The 17,997-nt window shown below is 48.9% G+C and overlaps 1 protein-coding gene across 9 annotated transcripts in view; it reads right to left on the bottom strand.

Annotated features, from left to right (window-relative positions):
• Window positions 1-8,761: 8,761 nt before the first annotated feature.
• Window positions 8,762-17,997, bottom strand: part of PFKFB3 (6-phosphofructo-2-kinase/fructose-2,6-biphosphatase 3) — a 94,465-nt gene continuing 85,229 nt past the window's right edge. For 4 of the 9 annotated variants that reach the window (XR_016349551.1, XR_016349546.1, XR_016349547.1 and 1 more), the window contains exons 13-17: window positions 17,856-17,920; window positions 16,284-16,457; window positions 14,966-14,988; window positions 13,291-13,556; window positions 8,762-11,543 (exon numbers count right to left, since the gene is read on the bottom strand). Coding sequence is in view for 5 of the 9 variants with exons in the window: in XM_075925976.2 (XP_075782091.1) it covers window positions 11,537-11,543; window positions 14,966-14,988; window positions 16,284-16,457; window positions 17,856-17,920 (269 nt within the window). In the remaining 4 variants the exon portion in view is untranslated. Of the gene's footprint in view, window positions 11,544-13,290; window positions 13,557-14,961; window positions 14,989-16,283; window positions 16,458-17,855; window positions 17,921-17,997 lie in introns of those variants that run through there. The other 5 variants (XM_075925977.2, XM_075925979.2, XM_075925976.2 and 2 more) reach the window with 4 other exon arrangements.

Here is a 17,997-nt window from a genome sequence, read left to right as displayed (position 1 = left end):
AAAGGCTCCCCGCCCTTATAATTAGTCCTGCTGGAGAGAGAGAGAGAGAGAGAGCTTGTGTTCAGAATTTTATTTCTAGAACCTTTATCAATAGTTCTGTCGGTAGCCGGGTTAAGAGCCAGAGCGGACTGCAAACGCTGTAGCATACTGAGCTCCAGGCATGTTGAAGAAACTGCTCTGTGTGCTGAAAGAGGCTGGAACTACCGGTGCGGAGAGGAGAGGGGGACGCTGCCGCACCCCCCTGGCGTGAAGGGGCTTCCACCATAGGCAGGGTTCCCAGCTTGGCTCAATGGCTCTCAGCACCGCCACTATGCAGACTGTTCCAGCGCCCCGTGTATTGAGCAGAGGAAATGTTCTACCTCTTGCAGTGCGCATCGCCAGAAGGTGCCAGTTCCTTAGGGCCCGGCAGGGCAAGCACTGTTCTGTGGGACGCACAACAGGCCCCCCCCCCCTTGCGGGCTCTGGAGAGTTAACACCACTCATTCATTGAGAATAAGCCAGCCCTTTAAGACTTCCAGAGTGAGCCCCCAGATGGTGTGGGAGGGATGCTCTCCCCTCCCCCAGCTCCATTCTTTGGCCTGCTCCTTCCCTGCGTGCTACCCCCCTGTGTCTGAGGCTTCGTACTTCCACCTCGCGCAGCATCGCCTGATCTCTCCCACGGTCCAATTAGCATGCAGGCCCCTCCGCCCCACTCCCCCTTAGTGCCGGCAGGAGTTGTCCTCCTCGCCCTTGCTTGGCCCTTCTGCAGTCAGTCGCCAAGGTAACGGAGCACAGACACAAGCAGGCCCAGCTATTTTTGGGCCATCTCCCTTAAGGATGGTTCCCAGCATTAACCCTTCCATTGCCGCACGTCACATGGGTGGGGGCGGATGTTCTCTTTCTGCAGTCCAACCTTGGTCTCTGCCAAATCAATGAGGGGGGGAAGAAATACCAAGGACTTCACTTCCCCCTTGCAGCTCCTCATGCAGAGCCCACAGGCTCACGAATGCTCTCCCTGTTTCCCCCCTATTCAGAATATCCTGGTAGTTTCCTTTTCTTTCCCTCTATGTGCACAGTCGCTAGCGCATCATGCCCATGCTCAGCTGCATCATCTCTGTGCAAATGGAAAACTCTTCCCCTTGCTTTCCGTGGTCTCAAGAAGGATTTTTTTTTCCTACTTCCCAAGAAAGTGCAGCATTAATGAACGCTGCTCCTTGATGGGGGTAAGGCCTCAGGAAACAACGGCAGGGGGGGAAACGTTGCATAATTAGTGGGGATACGTCTGAGGGACTGATTAAAGGCACATCGAAGGTACTTATACCCAACTGACACCATAGTATTTGGGCACCTTACAATCTTTCACCCCCGCTTTCCTCACTACACCCCGCTGAAATAGGGCATTGCTTGCATCCTCAGGGTATAGACTTGCCCAGCATCAGCCAGGATGCCTGCAGCAGAACTTAGATCTCCTAAGTCCTAACCCAGTGCCCTGGTCGTGGGACCTCCTTCCACCACTAGGCTGCACTTTTTTTTTTTTTTTTATTATTAAGCAGAGAGGAATCTGACTCACAAAATGCAGATGTGGCCACAGGTGCTCGAACCAAGGATAGAGGAGAGGGGGATGCTACTGCATCCCATGGCCCAAAGTGGTTTGCATCATCTACACAGGGTTCAATGGCTCGCAGCACCCCCACTATGCAAATTGTCCCAGCATTGCTGGATCATAGAATCATAGAATCACAGAATTCTAGAACTGGAAGGGACCTCGAGAGGTCATCGAGTCCAGTCCCCTGCCTTCACGGCAGAACCAAACAGCCCACTGAGAGTGTCCCATTTCCCACAGCGGTCAGGATCAGAGGACGGTGCAAGAAACCCTGTCCTGAAGGAATTACCCAGAGCAAACTTTTCCTTTATCTCAGGCTATCAGCTGACTCACACCCCAAAGCTACAAGGATTCTATCCTGTTTCTAACTGTGGATGTGCTCATGAGCTGAACTTCTTGTTAATTCTACTCAGCTCCTGGACCCAATGCTGTCTTGTGAACATGAGTTTTCCAGCCGGGTTACTAGCTGTTTGAAATATGTTGCCTTTCCTTTCATGGCATGGCTCTTGAAACCAAGGATGAGTTAATGAAACCACAGCTAGGCGTGCCTGAATCACTTCCTCTACACCATTTAGTGACTTCCATTGTCTCCTCTCTAAACAAAATGTTGCCAGTTTTGCCAAACTCCCCCTCCCCCACTCCAAGAACTCTTTCCCTGGTTTTCAGAGTTTTCCTTGTCTTTCTGAACGCCTTTCTATTACGAGGTAGGGAAACCGGTATTGAAGTAATGGTCTAATTCTGATCATACAACTAAACCGATCTCAGTTGAAATATTTTTTGATGGCAAGAGCCCTTTTTTTTAATTTTAGCTTTTTTAAAGTGGAAAATGAAAACTTGTATGCAAAACATACATTTTTGGACATGAAAATGTTTGGGGGGGGGAGGAGAAAGTCTAAAACATTTTTCAAATTCTTTATACTGTTTTTTTTTTTATACTCATGGGAAAATTCCCACTCTCTTACTATTGAGGTTTCTTCCCTTCCCCTTTTTCCAGTCGGCATGCGTCGGGGAGAGGTAAGAGAAAGTAAAAATGTGACCAGGGAGACCCCGAACATTAAAAATAAAATCAGAATGTTTGTCCAGAATGGGGGAGAGACGGGGGGAGAAAGAGTGCAAACTTCCAAACAAACTAAAAATTGTCAATTTTCTTTTGAAACATTTCCCATTCGCCTGCTGCCAAATTTTGATCAGCTCCATTTACAACATTGTTCTGTCCCAAAGTAACTGCATTGACCTGCTCCCAAATTACATCAGATAGCAATCCAGCTCAAGACTCTTAAAAATTCATTTTTCTTTCCATTTAGGAACCTTCCCCCCTTAGGACTCCTCTCCCCCACCTGCCCGTAGGAGACTGACATATCTGGCAGGTACAGAGGCCTGGCGAGTACCCCCAGAGGCAAATGCCACCCCAAATGGAGTAAAGCGAAGGCCTTGCAGATGGCAGAGCCAGCCAGCAATGGGGAGGGAAGAGCATGCTGTGCCCTGTTATAGGTAGTGGTAGCCTTTAGGCCAGGGGTAAGGAGCCTAAGACGCAGGGGCTACATCTGGCACCCCGCTTGCCTAGCTCCAGCCGCTACAACTCAGGGCAAATGATGTCATCTGAGTTCCGAAAGGACCAATCAGCCCCCGCCAAAGGAATCGCCTGTCCCAAACTATCTGCCACAGGGCGGCTGTTTGTACTCCTCCAAGCAGCATCTCAGAGGCAGACGTGGCATGGGACACAGTGGCATGGCCTCCATGTTGCTACTCATGGCCAGGGTGTGGGGAGCGTGGCTGTACCTGGTCGGACAAGATGTGTATGTGTGTGGGGGGACATGTTGGCTGTCGAGTTGGCTCCATTCTTCATGGGTTATTAATGGCTTACGCATAGCCAAGTCCGGATCAGATGCCCAAGATGACGGATAGGATGGTCACTCAGCAGCAACTGTTCCAGGCTTGGTGGACCCTTCTGGGACTGGCCGGGACACGCTGGGGAGCAGGAGCAGCAAATGTCATGACGGTTAGATTTTGGCTGCCCTGTTCTAATCCCTCACACTTCACCCTGTTTCGGGGGCACAGGCCACAGCCTGCTCACAGCATAGGTTACTAAAGGTCACAATCAAAGCTGCTGAGGCTGGTGTTACAGATCCCCGTGCCTGGTAAACATGGGGGAGTAGGCAGGGGGAGTTCACAGCTCAGGAGGTGCTGGTTTGTTTTGCTTGTCTCTCCTCACCCAGCCTGTTTGTTGTGAGGCCTGGAGGCAAGGGAATTCAGCATCAGCAATGGGGCCTTCAAGGCACACATTTCCTCCAGCCCAGAAACTGGCTGGGATCCTGCGAGCAATAAAATCTCCCCCTCCCAGCTCAGGCATTTCCCATGTGTGCTGTGCCTATAACTACACCCCTCCAGAAAGTCACGGCAAGCTACGCAATGCCCGCTCCATGAATGACGGAGCTGGGGCAGACGGACCTTACGTCGAGTTACCATGGGCGTGACGCTGCAGGAGGTAGGGGTTAGGGGAGAGACTTCCCTTACTCCTCTCCTTCGGGGGTAGAGTAGCAGGATCGACAGGAGAGTGATCTGTGCTCGATTTGAAAGTCTCAGAGGGGTAACCGTGTTAGTTTGTAACTTTTTTAAAAAAACCAACAATTAGCCCTGTAGCATGGATCTTAACTCAGAGCATGGATCCAGCCTGTACAGGTTGGACCTCCCTGGTCTGACACACATGGGACCTGAGTGATCCCAAACCAGGAAGTTTGCTGGACCAGGGGAGATCAGGGCTCCTATTCCAGCTGCCACCAGGCTCCGCTCCCAGCCCCAACGGGGACTGTGCTCCCAACCGCACCGGCCCCGCTGCTGCCAGTCCCAGCTGGGCTGCACTTCTGACCCTGACCACCCCCACTCCCAAGTGAACTCTCTTGTCCAGCAACATCCCTGGCTCTGCCAGACCATGGATGTTCCCAGACCAGAGAGTACCGGATTTTAGAGTTTCTATCTGTAGTGTAACCGTAGATGTCGGTGGTACTTGGTTTAAGTCTGCAGAATCAGTCCCCAGTTTAGGAATAAAATCATAATTTTATTGTGCATTTGTGGCAGTTCCTCTACTAGCCAGCATTATCACTGCTCAACTGTGTCATAGGCCACTTAGTGCCAACAGCTGATGGAGAGTCTCCTTCAACTCTCTCAGCACCTGCCACAATGACATCGCAATGCTAGATGGCTGTGTTTCCGGCGCGAGGCTTGAGTGCTAGTCCTGCTGCCAGGAAGTTCTGACTGGTCAAACAAGCAGCTTAAGAAAAAACGTGACTCCTTAAGTGGCCACTGATCTGTGGCACTCAGTGGACCAGATCCTCAACTGCACAAGGGAAAACAAAGTTGCTGATATATTTTATTGTCCACTAGTTCAGGGACTGACAATGCACCGCAGCAGTGTGAGGCTTCCAGAAAGAGCTGATTATGTTTATGTAACCCCCATACCTGTTGGGTGGGGTTCACTGTCCCATGTGGTCACACTGAGACCATGTACAGAGACAGAGAATGAGTTTGTTCTGCAGCCTTAGCTGAGAGATGGCTGGTTTTTTAGCTCAAGCCATAGAGGCTCATGCACTAAACTCCAGCGGTCCCAGATTCAGTTCTGCCTCTCAGCGTTACATTGACATAGCTCTTCCTGGGATCATCCCTATGTAAAGGATCATGGACATTAGAGACTGGGAAAGGCTCTACTAGATTTTCCAGCCCATTCCATTGGGCCAAAGCAAGACTGTGCCTACCAGTTAATTTTCTATGGCTTCATCCTACTCATGGGTCTTCAGCCAGCCCCTGGGGAAGCTGGTTTACAGCCCAAAGAGAGTTCATGCCTGGAGAGTTTTTAAATTGCTGTTCAGGCCTTGCCTTTGGTCTCCAGTCTGTGTGCATCCAGCTGTTGTTGCTTGTCTTACACGTAGACTGCAAACTCCTCGGGGCACGAACAGTCTTTCTGTTTAGCGTCTAATACTCTGCAGTCCCAACAGTCGCTAGGGGCTATCACTACATAAATAAATACATTGGCCTTTTCTTAATTTCCAATTATATCCCCTTTGTGCACATTAAATAACTCCTTGTTGTTCTCTGTAACACCCACCACTAACCTTTAAATCTGCCCTGCCTGGGGGCACGTCTCCTCTTTGCAGAGGTACAAAATGTTATGGCATAAAGACGCACGTAGGAGGAGAGGGGTTGGATGCTTTGTAAACACACCCAGGTGCTCAATGCTCCCCACGGTGCAGGAGCACAGGACTCCGAGGCCAGCGCAAAGCATCTTTGTAAGAGGGCTCCTATGAGACGATTGTTCTGAACAAAGGGGGGCAAGGACCTCCCCAGTATTTCCAATAATATTCAGTCCAGTCCGCTGTGATCACGCCTCTTCCGCTTCCTGCCCGCACCCAATTAACAGTTAGGACTGGTCCTGGAAAGAAGAGCAAATACTGGAGCAATAGTCCAACCATTATTGGACACTTCAAAATTGCAAATGAAACCGGGATTTGAATTTCCTGCACTTCATTTGCATATTCGCATCATGGCGCTCTGTCTAAAAAAGCACAATTTCGAAAGTGAAACCGCAGTCTAGACACGGTTCTTTTGAAAGGGCAACTAAAATGATTAGGGGTTTGGAACGGGTCCCATATGAGGAGAGGTTAAAGTGACTGGGACTTTTCAGTTTAGAAAAGAGGAGACTGAGAGGGGGATATGATAGAGGTATATAAAATCATGAGTGGTGTGGAGAGGGCCGATAAAGAAAAGTTATTTATTAGTTCCCTAAATAGAAGAACTAGAGGACACCAAATGAAATTAATGGGTAGCAGGTTTAAAACTAATAAAAGAAAGTTGTTCTTCACACAGCATGTAGTTAACCTGTGGAACTCCTTGCCAGAGGAGGCTGTGAAGGCTAGAACTATAATAGAGTTTAAAGAGAAGTTAGATAATTTCATGGAGGTTAGGTCCATAAAAGGCTATTAGCCAGGGGATAAAATAGCCTCTGTTTGTCAGAGGCTGGAGAGGGATGGCAGGAGACAATCGTAAGTCATGTATTCTAGACCTTTCATCACTTGTGTTGCTCTTCTCTGGAACTTCTCCAATTTCTCCACATAATCCCTGAAATGTAGTGCCCAGAACTGGACACAATACTCCCATGGAGGCCTAATCAGTGCAGAATAGATACTCAGGAGTTGGGCATCATTGGAATAATCGCATTGACACAGACACTGAGTATCGATGTGTCTCGAGACCCTTAACATGCATGATGGGTGGTGACCTGTGTAACACGGGATATCCGAGGACTAGAGACTTCAAGGCAGCAGCAATTTCCTGATAGCCTTGAAAATACCCTGATCCGAGTTACGCTTCTGCAAGCAAGCTTCTTATCTGGGTAAGCAGAGCGAGGCCAATGCTATCAGGACTTGCTGCTCAGCTCCTACTTGTCTGATAAACAGGGGAGGCAACATGCTCATGTGTTATGTCTAACACACATTGGGGAGGGGAGGGGAGAGGAAGAGAGTGAGGTTGGCTTAAGGCGTAAACACAAATAGTCTGTGACTAGGGCCCTGGCTGTATGATCAGGGGGTTACACCAAAACCCAGGGAGTTTTCATTAAGAACCAAAATTCTTGTCTCGCCCCTGGTATTTTTAGGGGTAGGGCTCTGTATTCTTCCCGCTCAAAGCACCAAGCACACCAGTGGCAACTCCCTAACACCACCACTTCTGTTCATTTGACAGGGCGTTTCTATTATGCTGCCACCTATCAATAAAAAAAAGTGGGCCAATTTCCAAGGGGGCTGCGCATTGGTAGCTTTCAACTTCACTGGAAGTTCCAAATGTTTAGGTCTTAATCAGTGTCCCAGATCGGTCTGGATCCACCTCTTTGAGCAGCATGGAGGTTAAGGATTCCAGCGTAGTTTTCCACGTGAGCGGGATTTGCCCCCGGCTGTGTCCGCTACCTCCACCATTTTGCCGCAGGCTAGTTGCTGCCACTCTCCAACCCAGAAGTGGCAGGGTCAGCCTGTCTACACAACAAAGTGCTTTGCCCACGCCACCTATTTGGGCTCATAAGTCATGCACGTTGCAGGGCTGTTCCATTCTCTGGGACCCTCGCACCCAAAAGAGCGACACAGCAATGAAACAGCCCTGCCACCTAAGGCTGGCACGGGCCAGCTACGGGTTTTTCTTTGCTGAGTAGGCATATCCTCAGTGACAGTCAGAACTGAGGGTCACCACATGAAATGAACAGGTAGCAGGTTTAACACAAAAGGAAGTATTTCTTCCCTCAGCACACAGGCAGCCTGTGGAACTGGCCAGAGGAGGCAGTGAAAACCAGGACTTTAACAGGGTTAAAAAAAGTTAGATAGAAATACTGGGAATGGATGACAGGAGAGAGATCACTTGATGATTCCCAGTTCTGCTCAATTCCTCTAAAGCACCTGACACGTGCCACTGTTTGAAGATAGGACTCTGGGTTAGATGGACCTTTGGTCTGACCCTGTATGGCAGCTGTTGTGTTCTTAATCACGCTGCTGTGCCAGTGTACAACTTGCTAACTGCAATGGGGCATTGTATGGGTCACCCATCGTGCAGCTCTCTGAAGAAAAAAAATAAAAAAATACGGCCATACTTTGTAAGGCATAGAGATGATCGATCCATGCACAGGGAGTCAAACATTACAGCTTAGTCTACACGGCAGGGTTTTTGCGCAAGAAGCCTTTTGCGGAAGAGTTCTTGAGCAAAAGCTTCTTGTGCTAAAGTGCATCCAGACCTCAAAGCGCATAGCAAAAGCAATGGGCTTCTGCGCAAGAGAGCGTCCACACTGCATGGACACTCTTGCGCAAGAAAGCTCTGATTTCATCCACAGAATAGCCATCAGAGCACCTGTGCTTTTTCCAATAGGGGTTTCTTGCGCAAAAACCCCGCCGGTGCATCCACACCTGCCTTTCTGTGCAAGAGCTGTAGCACAAAAAGGAATCATTCCTTGTGGGGAGAGGAATAACTACCAGCAAAAGCCTTCTGTTCTGTTGATTTTCTTGCACAAAAATGCGCTTGAGGTGTGCACACTCCACTGGTTTTTGCGCAAAAACCTTGTAGGGTAGACATAGCCTATCTGTACTGAAGGAGTGCTTGTCATCAGGTTAGGCCCAGGAGGAAAACCAAAGACGACGACGACCAGGCCCCGTGTATATTTCAACAAGGTATTTTATTGGTCCAGCAACTGCAAAATATACAAATTTCTGAAAGGCATACCCTGTTCTTAAGCTGGCACAGCTTTCATCTCAGGCAATTATTCCAGACTCATATATACAGAATACAAGCAACATATCACAAGTCAGAACAAAACAGACCCCCAAAGCCCTACCCTTCTCTCCAAGCTCGGCAGGATATATTAAATAAATAAACAGCACTCTGCTATCAAAATTATAAAAAAATAAATTCAAGTATCACAAAAAAAAACCAAATGAAAAGTCATTGGTGTGGTTCAGTTTGCCCCTTTTGCCCACCCACACTGCATTACAATGGCACAGCCCATGCCCAATAGTTGCTGTTTGCAGACACAGGAGGGTTGATGTCAGCTCTCCAGGGGAACATGATGACAGAGAACCAATCCCAAGAAGCCCCTTTCCATGCCTCCTCCAAGCCACCACCCCTTTGTACCTGGGGACTGGCTTGAAGTGATATTCCACCAGTTTCAGAACAGAAGATAAAATTTGTTTTGAAGTTTAGGTGCGTGTCAAATGGATCACAGGCCCTAATGTTTACATATGCTGTGTTATCTTTCCGTAGCAGGGGGAGAAAGTTAAACTCCTCGGGAAGCAGTTCGAAAGATATGTCACTCTCTCTAAAAATTCGTCTCCCTAAATCTAAACGGCAGACATAAAAACACACAGGCAAAACACAACTCTGCTTTTATCACAGCTATTCAAAAACAATTTCTTCCATTTCTGTACAAGAATAGCTGTCTATAAACAAACCTCACATTGGCAGGTCACCAATAAAAATATCTTCAATGGTCAGATACGGGCTGAGTGCACCGCTACCGGCCCCCTCCCTGGTGCTGCTCTACAACATACAAATGTACAAAGCGTTTACACTGTGCAAGACTAGAGCACTAGGCACTGCGGTTCGCCTTCCCAGAGCAAAGTAACCACATTCCACCAGAGCCTTTCTGTTCCCATTGGCAGGAACCTCACCTACTAACCGTTCCCTGAAGCAAGAACGAATGAAACGAACAAGAGCAGAGGGAGCCCCAGCACAATGCTGACAGCTCAGAGCCTCCGCCCGCTTTGTTAGTGGACTGTACGGTGCATCCTTTCAGCATACGACTCAGTTGCACTTTAAACCCTTAAGATGATAATGTATTGCTTGAGCTCCACTCTGATTTTTGGCTCCGTGCTTGCGCACCGGAGAGGGCGTGTGGTGGGGTCGAATGTGGACTAGCCAAGATCTAGCGCTTGGCAGGCCAAGGAAAAACGAGAGGCTACTTCAATATTTGTCTCCGCCTTGCCCCACTTCCAGAGCAAGGCTGGGCTGGAGGAAATGCTGTACAAGGATAATACAAGTGCACACATACATACACACAGACTTCTGCACACATGACACAGTAGTGGTTAGTCTCGGGTTTAAACCCAAGCACAGAACAGACAGTCAAGAAGAGATTCTCACACAGAACTGGAAGTTGGCCAGTCCATACAGCTAGTCCATAAATTAGTACCTCACATCCCCACCTTTCCCCTCCCCACTGTTAATACTGTAACTACCCACTGCTCAGCACCCTTAATCTCTCCACTCATGCAGTTCAGCCTCCAGGTATCTAGGCTTCATCTAGAAGAAGCAGGATTTTGGAGCGAGGTGGGAGGGGAGTCACACCCTTGCCACAAGTAAAGTGCAAAAACAAGCGATTTATAAAGAAGAAACGATTGCTTAAATGCCTCAGATAATGGATTTTCGCTGACACAAATTTGCTCTTCATGGACTGACCTTGATGCATCCCAAGAAGGCTGTGTCAGTCAAACCCACCTAGCCTAACCACCCATTGCAGAACAGTAAATCCTGCGCAGGGGGGAAAATGGAGGGTGAGGAGACTAGATTTCCTTGTAATCAAAGACAGCAGGTTTCTCTTGAATCTCAGATTCCTGTGGTCCTCCCTTCCCCCCATCTCGCTCAAAACAACATGGGGTTTCCCTTCAGTCCAAGGCCTGCTGCCACGTCAGGTCAGCAAGTGGCTCAAACCATCTCCCACCATCCCCAAAGCTGCTGCATCTCAGGTCTGGGCTAAAGGTAGTTTATACACATTGCAGCTCCCTTGATATTTACAGAGCAATAGAATCGTCGTATTGAAACCAGCAGCAGGGTTCTGCCTGAAAAGCCAGGGAGGTCACCTGACTGCTTCCGTAGGTCACCTGACTGCCTCCGTGGTTAGGTGACAGGATGCCTGCATGTCTCAGACCAACACTGATACCAATATGGAGAGCAGCCCGATGCACGGAGGAGTTGGAAAAAAAACCCAAAACACCCCTCCCCTTTGTATGTCTCGGATAATCCTGCCTCCTCCACATATATACACAAACCAGAGGAGATGGGGAAGTCCCAGCTATTTCCTGCAAGGTCACGTCACTTTGAAACAAAAACAAAAGTCCAGGAAACTCCGTGCGCTAGAAGCACTTTACAGCTTGCTATGCAATATCGAACACCCAGGAGGACACAACAAGATGGCTGCAGGATCTGTTGTTAAATCCACTTTGTCCAGGTCGATGAACTCTTCTCTCTCTCTCACCCCGACTCAATACAGTCCAGCCTGCAGATGAACAGCTAGGGTAGAAGCAGCCAAGGGTCGACCTCGAGTCAAATGGAGGAGTACGATACAAGCAAGCTTCAGAAATGATGATGGGATGGAGTCGGCGTTGCCTGCAGGCTACCAACGGCCCGGAAGAAATCAGGATTGCTTCTGGGAGCTGCTCATGTTCTTGCAAAGAAAGAAGCAAAACAAGGGTTGGATTTACTCTGCCACTCGGAAACCAAGCAGCAAGAAACAGAGGCATCTTGTACATGCAGATGGGACATGGGGAAAGGAAGGTGAACACAGACCAGGGGCAGGATCGCTGCAAAAGCACCTACACAGGAGACAAGTCAGGCAATCCCTGCTGAGGGAACAGCCGTGATTCAAAACCAAAAAGCAACAGAGGAGATTTTTTAGCAGCATGCTTCCTGCCTGTCACCCTCTACCCTTTGTGTTCCTGGTTCCTCGCTTAAACAGTAAGTGCCTCAGGGCAGGGATGACGCCCTGGATTCTGTACTGAAGAGTGACCAACATCAGTGCAGCAGGGATGTGAAAGGCCACCAGATAAGCTCACTTTGCCCAGGCATACACTAATACACAAGGCTCAAGAGAGGGGACACCCAGGCCCCTAGGTTTTTCCTTTCCACAGGCCTCCCAGCACATACTTGAAACCTCAATACTTTGCCCTAGTAAAGCTGAACCACAACTCTTATTTCAGCAGACCTAGTCTAAGGGCTACCCTGCCTGATGGCTGTAGGAGACTGGCACACTGGCTTGCTTCACATGAACCAGGGAGCGCAGCTTTCTGCAACCTGCCTCACTGGGGGCTAAGCTCTCCAGCCTTCTCACTTGCCCCAGGACGGACAGACATCCAGCAAACACCAGGGTCACCTAGAGCAGCATTTTCTAATCCACACCCATGAGGAGACAAGGATGCCGGGCTCAACAGCTGAACACACACGAGTCTCAGTGCAGGACCGACTCCCTCTGCGGGGGTCACAATACTGAGCAGCCCCCATTCAATGTGGGATCGGCAGGTTTGTTGCAATTGGCAAGTTTTCCAATCACACCATCCCAGGGAAGGGAAAAGGGGGATGGGACCAGAAATCTCAGTCCTGGCTGAGTTGCAGAAGTGAGTTGAGATCATCTCACTGCTATCCAAAGAGACAGGGTCAGGTTAGGGAAGCCAGAGCATGCACTGAGCCATTTACCTTGGAAATATTAGTAAAGAGAAAACTTTAAGGAAGTGATACACAGTTCTTCTTTAAGCATGAAAAGTGAAGGGGAAAGAGAGGAGGGGAAGAGACTTTAAATTTGATTTAATAAAAGTTCATTCAGGAACAAATAATAAAAAAAGAGACCTCACCCACACACTCCCACATGCAATGTCATAGTCAAAAAGGCAGCAGACATCCTTCCCGCTTGCTTCCCCCCAGTGCCTTGAGCCTACAGTGCTGGACACTTGCTATAGTCCCTGCCCCATAAAGGTAGTAGGCTATTGTCTGATCGGATTTTTTGCCTGCTTTCTAGGTTACTCACTCTCTTGCAGACAATCCCATTCACAACAAAATCTCCAATTTGTAGGAGGATGGGGGCTCCCGGCACTGGGATGGGACGTTAGACACTCTGAGACCCTCCACTGGTGTAAGCGATCGAAGTTCCATTCACTTCAACGGTGCTATGACACATTTACATCAGCAGAGCACCTGCCATCAATGCTAGCCTAGATCTATTTACACCCACGTACACAGGATAGGCACATAATGTGTATCCCCAAATCGGCCTAGGATTGGTCCAAGTTGCCTTCTCTTCTAGCTGAGAAGGAAGCCACTTTGATGGATCAAGGGAGGAGGGTGTATGGTGGTAAACATGTAAGTCAGTCTAAGATGGGTTAACCTAGTCAGGGGACTGGGAGAATTCGCATGTTACACACCTCCTCTGAATTTGGCCCTTGTGCCTTAGGCTCCTCGTCTCTGCCTTAAACGAGCTAAGCAGGAAGGTGCCACCAGCCAGTCCAGCTCCCGGCCATCCTGGAGTCTGGTCTGCCCTAAGCATTCGTCTGCTAGAAAGCACCGGTTGGGGGCGTGGACTGATTCGGTGGAGTGCTTGACCAGGCAAACGGAGACGTTGTCCCCAAAAGGTTTTGGGTCTCTGCTTCGGAGGGGGCATTTTCAGTGTCGGTATCAAGCCATCCAGTGCCTTTTGATTACAACGCAGACACTATTAAGGATCATCCTGACAAGCAGCAAGGAGACAGAAAAGCAGCTGTGCATGCCACGCCAAACAAATTAATCACAAATCAAGACAAGCCGGCATTGGTCCTGGAACATACAAGAGCTGAGCACCCCACAAACAAGAATCTGGCAAGGGATTGCACAACGTGTTTGAGTTTGCTAACATGACCCACTCCTTAGCCCACCACCACAGAGGCTGTTCGATCTGATATTCCAGCTACACGATCACAAAATGGGAGGGAGGTGAGAATTAATGAGCTTTGTCAGGGTGTTCAAGCGTTACTGAGTTCTGCCTCTGCGGCATCTTGAGATGAACAAGGACAGAGATGCACATCGACTATGACTCAGGCTGATCCAGCGTGTAAGATGAACTTCTCACCATTATGCTGTGCCTGTCTCCTAGCAGACTACAGAACCCCATTGTGTGCCAGCTAGACTCCCTTTCACATTCTGTTACTCTGCAACTGATCTGTAAAAGCCTACGCAGTGTAGAGGAGTATAAAAGCAGCCGGAATTAGGGGTATTCATGCAGAGCTCAGATACAATAGAGGCAAGAATCATATTCTTGGCCGTAGCTGGAGGTGTCGCCTGCTTACTATTCCCAAGCCATCAGGGATACACTATTCCCAAGAATCCTTGAATCCCGACTTGCTTGTCAGTATTGCAGGAAGATAGATACTGAGACCTGGCAGGTCTCAATGCACGTCTGAACCGCCTCCCTGGAGGCTAGAGATAAATCCTTCCAGGAGAAGGGGAGCAACCTGAAGCAGGACTCTCCTTAGGAGGCTCGCCTGGTGCAAAAAATGTGTGTGTGGAAGCCTCTCCAGGAGCTCAGAATACGAGCCATCCCTGGCCAGCAGGGAGCAGCATGAACTAGACGTGGGTTGGTAGGTGGAGGTTGATATCTGCACCAGAGGACACTGCAAAACTATCAGCTGTTAAGTCATCTACACAAGTAGGAGTGTCATAGCCTATGGGAAGCCAAATCTGCAGCCAGTCCCGAAGGAAGAACAAACCAGATTGGAGGCTACCAGCATGGATGAGAAACCTTAGAGTCTAAAGTCCTTGACCAAATAGCGGGAAAGGGAGCAGGCAGGGAGACTAGAAGGTGGGGACATGCTACGGATTCCTTCCCAACTGAAGAGGGACTGGAGAGAGCAGTAGCACTGGGGAGATCCAGGGCACTTCAGTGTTTGATGCCCCCCATATCTTCCCCCTACAAAGATGCATGAATTCCCCCACTTGGGAAGGAGACGGGAGCCACAGAACTCAAATCCAGAACTCGGTCTAGTTTCACAGCAGCACTAACAAAACAAGCCAGTCAGCTGGACGGCGGGAGACACAGAAAGGGAACACGCACAAGAAGATACTTACAGACACGCCTTCCCTAGTAAAGGCTGCAAGGAGACAGAGAATGGAAAGAGAAGCGTCAGTCACAGAGCGCACACAAGGAAGGGAGTCAATTGAAATCAGCAAGAGGCAACCACCCAAAGAGCAATTCCAGACTGAATGTGGGCAGAGGGTTGACTGGAAGAAGTGCTAACATGAGGGACCCCAAAACCCAGATATCCTTAACCATCCCTATTTGTGCTAATTGATAACCAGATGTTAATGCAAAGCAGCCACCAGCCAGAGCCTCCAGCAGTTCATCCCAGAGCAACACCCTCTTTCCGAAGGCTGCTTTTGGGACTGGCAGTGGAGAGGGCAAGAAGGAATTAACATGGACTTCAGGGCACAAGAAGAACAGACAGATCATGCAGCAGGCTCATTAGCCCTATTGGGGGCAGAGTTAATCTATAACTGAGGTGGCTTCTGAAGCCTGACCCCTCCATGGTCACTTAAGGGGAGGTCTAGCCAGAACCCCGAAGCTTTTAACGAGCAGGGAACAGACTGGGTGGAAGGAGTTTCACTACCGTATTAAATATCAGAATGGGCAGGAGAAAGAAGCACTAAGCAGTGTCCCTGGAGAAGCTCCCTCCCTCTCTAAAGGGTAGATCAAGAAAGTCCAGGAGTCTCCATGGGATGGTTCCTGCCAGTCTGCAAATCTACTTGTGGCCATTATAGTCAGAGCCAGTTTATCATCTCCATGACAGCTGGACATTAGAGCTGCTCTTCAAAAAGGCAACACAGGTTCTAGTCTAGCACCCTCACCCCTAGCTAGGCTGGGGTTTTGGTATCGCAATGGGAAGGGAAGCAGGGCTGGAAGGAATCTTGGCTCCTAAGCGATCATTAAGATAACTGCAAGAATAAATTCCCTTATTGCAACATTTGGAGTTAAACCCCAATCTAATGAGGGACAGCCAGATTCCAGAGGGGTAGAAGTGCAGATAGCAACAAATGATCTGGAGTGAGAAAGGTGCATGGTGCTCGTTTGCTCTATTTAGAAACTTGTGCAGTAGCTAAGTTCAGAGACAATAGAACAAGGCTAGAGAGAAACTGTAAATTTCAGCCACACAACAGTGGCTCGGTTCAGTCTGGATTTGGATTTTCCTGGGCTTCCAAGGGTCTCAATAAGCAAGAGATGGAACAGCTAGTTAATTTAGGTGCTTTTAATAGAAGGGAATGCATTGGCGGTAAACTATTTACATTTAGCTCAGAGACAGCAGCATAATTAAAATAATCAAAGACTGTTCCCTAGATTAATAAGCAACAAGAAGAGAACATCAATAAAGACAAGAAGAATTCAACTGACTTGTCCAGGCAGCTGCGAGGGCACCTCTTGGGGCATACAGACTGGCAGGGCAGCAGCAGAAGAAGCCACATGCTCGTCAAAGCTGTTGATGCGAGGTTTTTTGGTGGGTTCTGGGCTTGCTAGAGGGGTAACGCTATTACGTCTCATGAGCGGGTTAGGTCCCTTCTTTGCTTCCTAAATTAGAGCAAGACAAAGACAAAAAGGAAGAAGGCGAAAGTTATGAAATAAAAAAGCCATTTTAAATTCTCCTGTTTCTCCCCCTGAAAAAACATTCTCCTTTCGTGGTGCATGTCTGATGCCCCTGATCGTCAAGTGCAAGCTCCCGATCTTTATGTTGGAGACACTTTCCAAGGGAAAAACCCTACGCTCTGAGTTGAGACTTCAACCCTTCTGGTTCTACTCCCACAGAAAAAAGGCCATGACTTGCAGGGATAGTTGATAAGAAACAGGAAGGCTCTTCTCTCACCTTCTCAAGATCTTTTTCTCTGTCCCAAGGAAACAGGCAAGAGGGGAGCACAAAAGCAAGAAGCACAGGAGGCAGCTAGCCCAGCGAGGGAGAGCGATTCAGCAATTAGACAGAGCAGTCAGTGAAGTTTCATTGCAAAGGGCTCATGCTATGGGAAGTTCTGCTTCCTGGAACTGCCCACAAGGCCAGTGTGAAAGGAAGTGACAGCTACCCAGGCAGCAACTTAGCAGAATCACTGGAGCATTTTGCATTGGTCCAGACTGATTTGGTCGCCACAGCCTAATCTGGTTATTGCTGCAGAAACCATTGCTACAATGCAGCAGCTGACAAAGGCTCCTGATCTGAACTGCTTCACCTGTTGCCAGCTACCCAGCCACCTCTAAGCATGGCAGGCAGTCTTCTGGCCGCACTACGTGCAGAGTAGGACAGGAAGTGAAGAAAGAGCCACCCGAAAAAAGGGACAATTTAATGGGCTCCATCAGCACCATGTTGGAGCATGCCTTCAGGGCTACCACAGAGCTGTCTCCGAAATCACCAGCTCCACTGCCCATAACACCGACACATTCCTTGGAGCCTCCCATTCAAGTGCTGGCTGGGCTTAAACCTGCTGATGCCGTGGGCTTGTAAACTATGCAGTGACACTGCATCAATCTTGCTCCTGACAGGAGATTGATGTTTTTCCTCCCTCTGCTGGCACACAACCCACTCTCTCCCTTCTGCTTAACGAGGCCCTGGGCCTGATGGATCTGTCCCTAACTACGGCACTGCAGAAATCATTCCTACCCTCCTCCTGCTTCTAACTCATTGGCTTTCAGGAGGCCGGATCCAAAGTCCAATGACAGTTTGTCCATTTACTTCAGTGGGCTTGGGATCAGGCTGCTAGAATCTAGGGGAAATGCCTGGAGGCAGGTGGAGTAGTCAGTCAGAAACTTTAATTTTGGAAGCCTCTTAATCTGCCTGCAACTCCCAGAGCCAGTTCTCAAATGACTCGTCATGGGGCCCAGCCAATTCCCTGACCCCAGCCCTACATGACATCCTTGCTGCCAGCTAATGTTAGAAGGAAGAAGAGAGATGGACTGAAAGATCTGAAACAAAACGCCACTCACCTCTGTCTGGTCTCTGTGGGTGTTCACTGCCTCAACGTTCAGACAGATGGATTCCACTCGGCAGCCTGCACGGAGGAGCAAATCAACAGAGAAGCTGTCAGCAATTTACAGTTCCTTGTTGCTTTATGGTCCATCCCAAAGG

The sequence above is a fragment of the Pelodiscus sinensis genome, chromosome 1 (assembly GCF_052426305.1).
Source record: "Pelodiscus sinensis isolate ZL-2025 chromosome 1, ASM5242630v1, whole genome shotgun sequence".
NCBI classification, from domain to species: domain Eukaryota; kingdom Metazoa; phylum Chordata; order Testudines; family Trionychidae; genus Pelodiscus; species Pelodiscus sinensis.
This window is presented reverse-complemented; position numbering and strand designations above follow the sequence as displayed.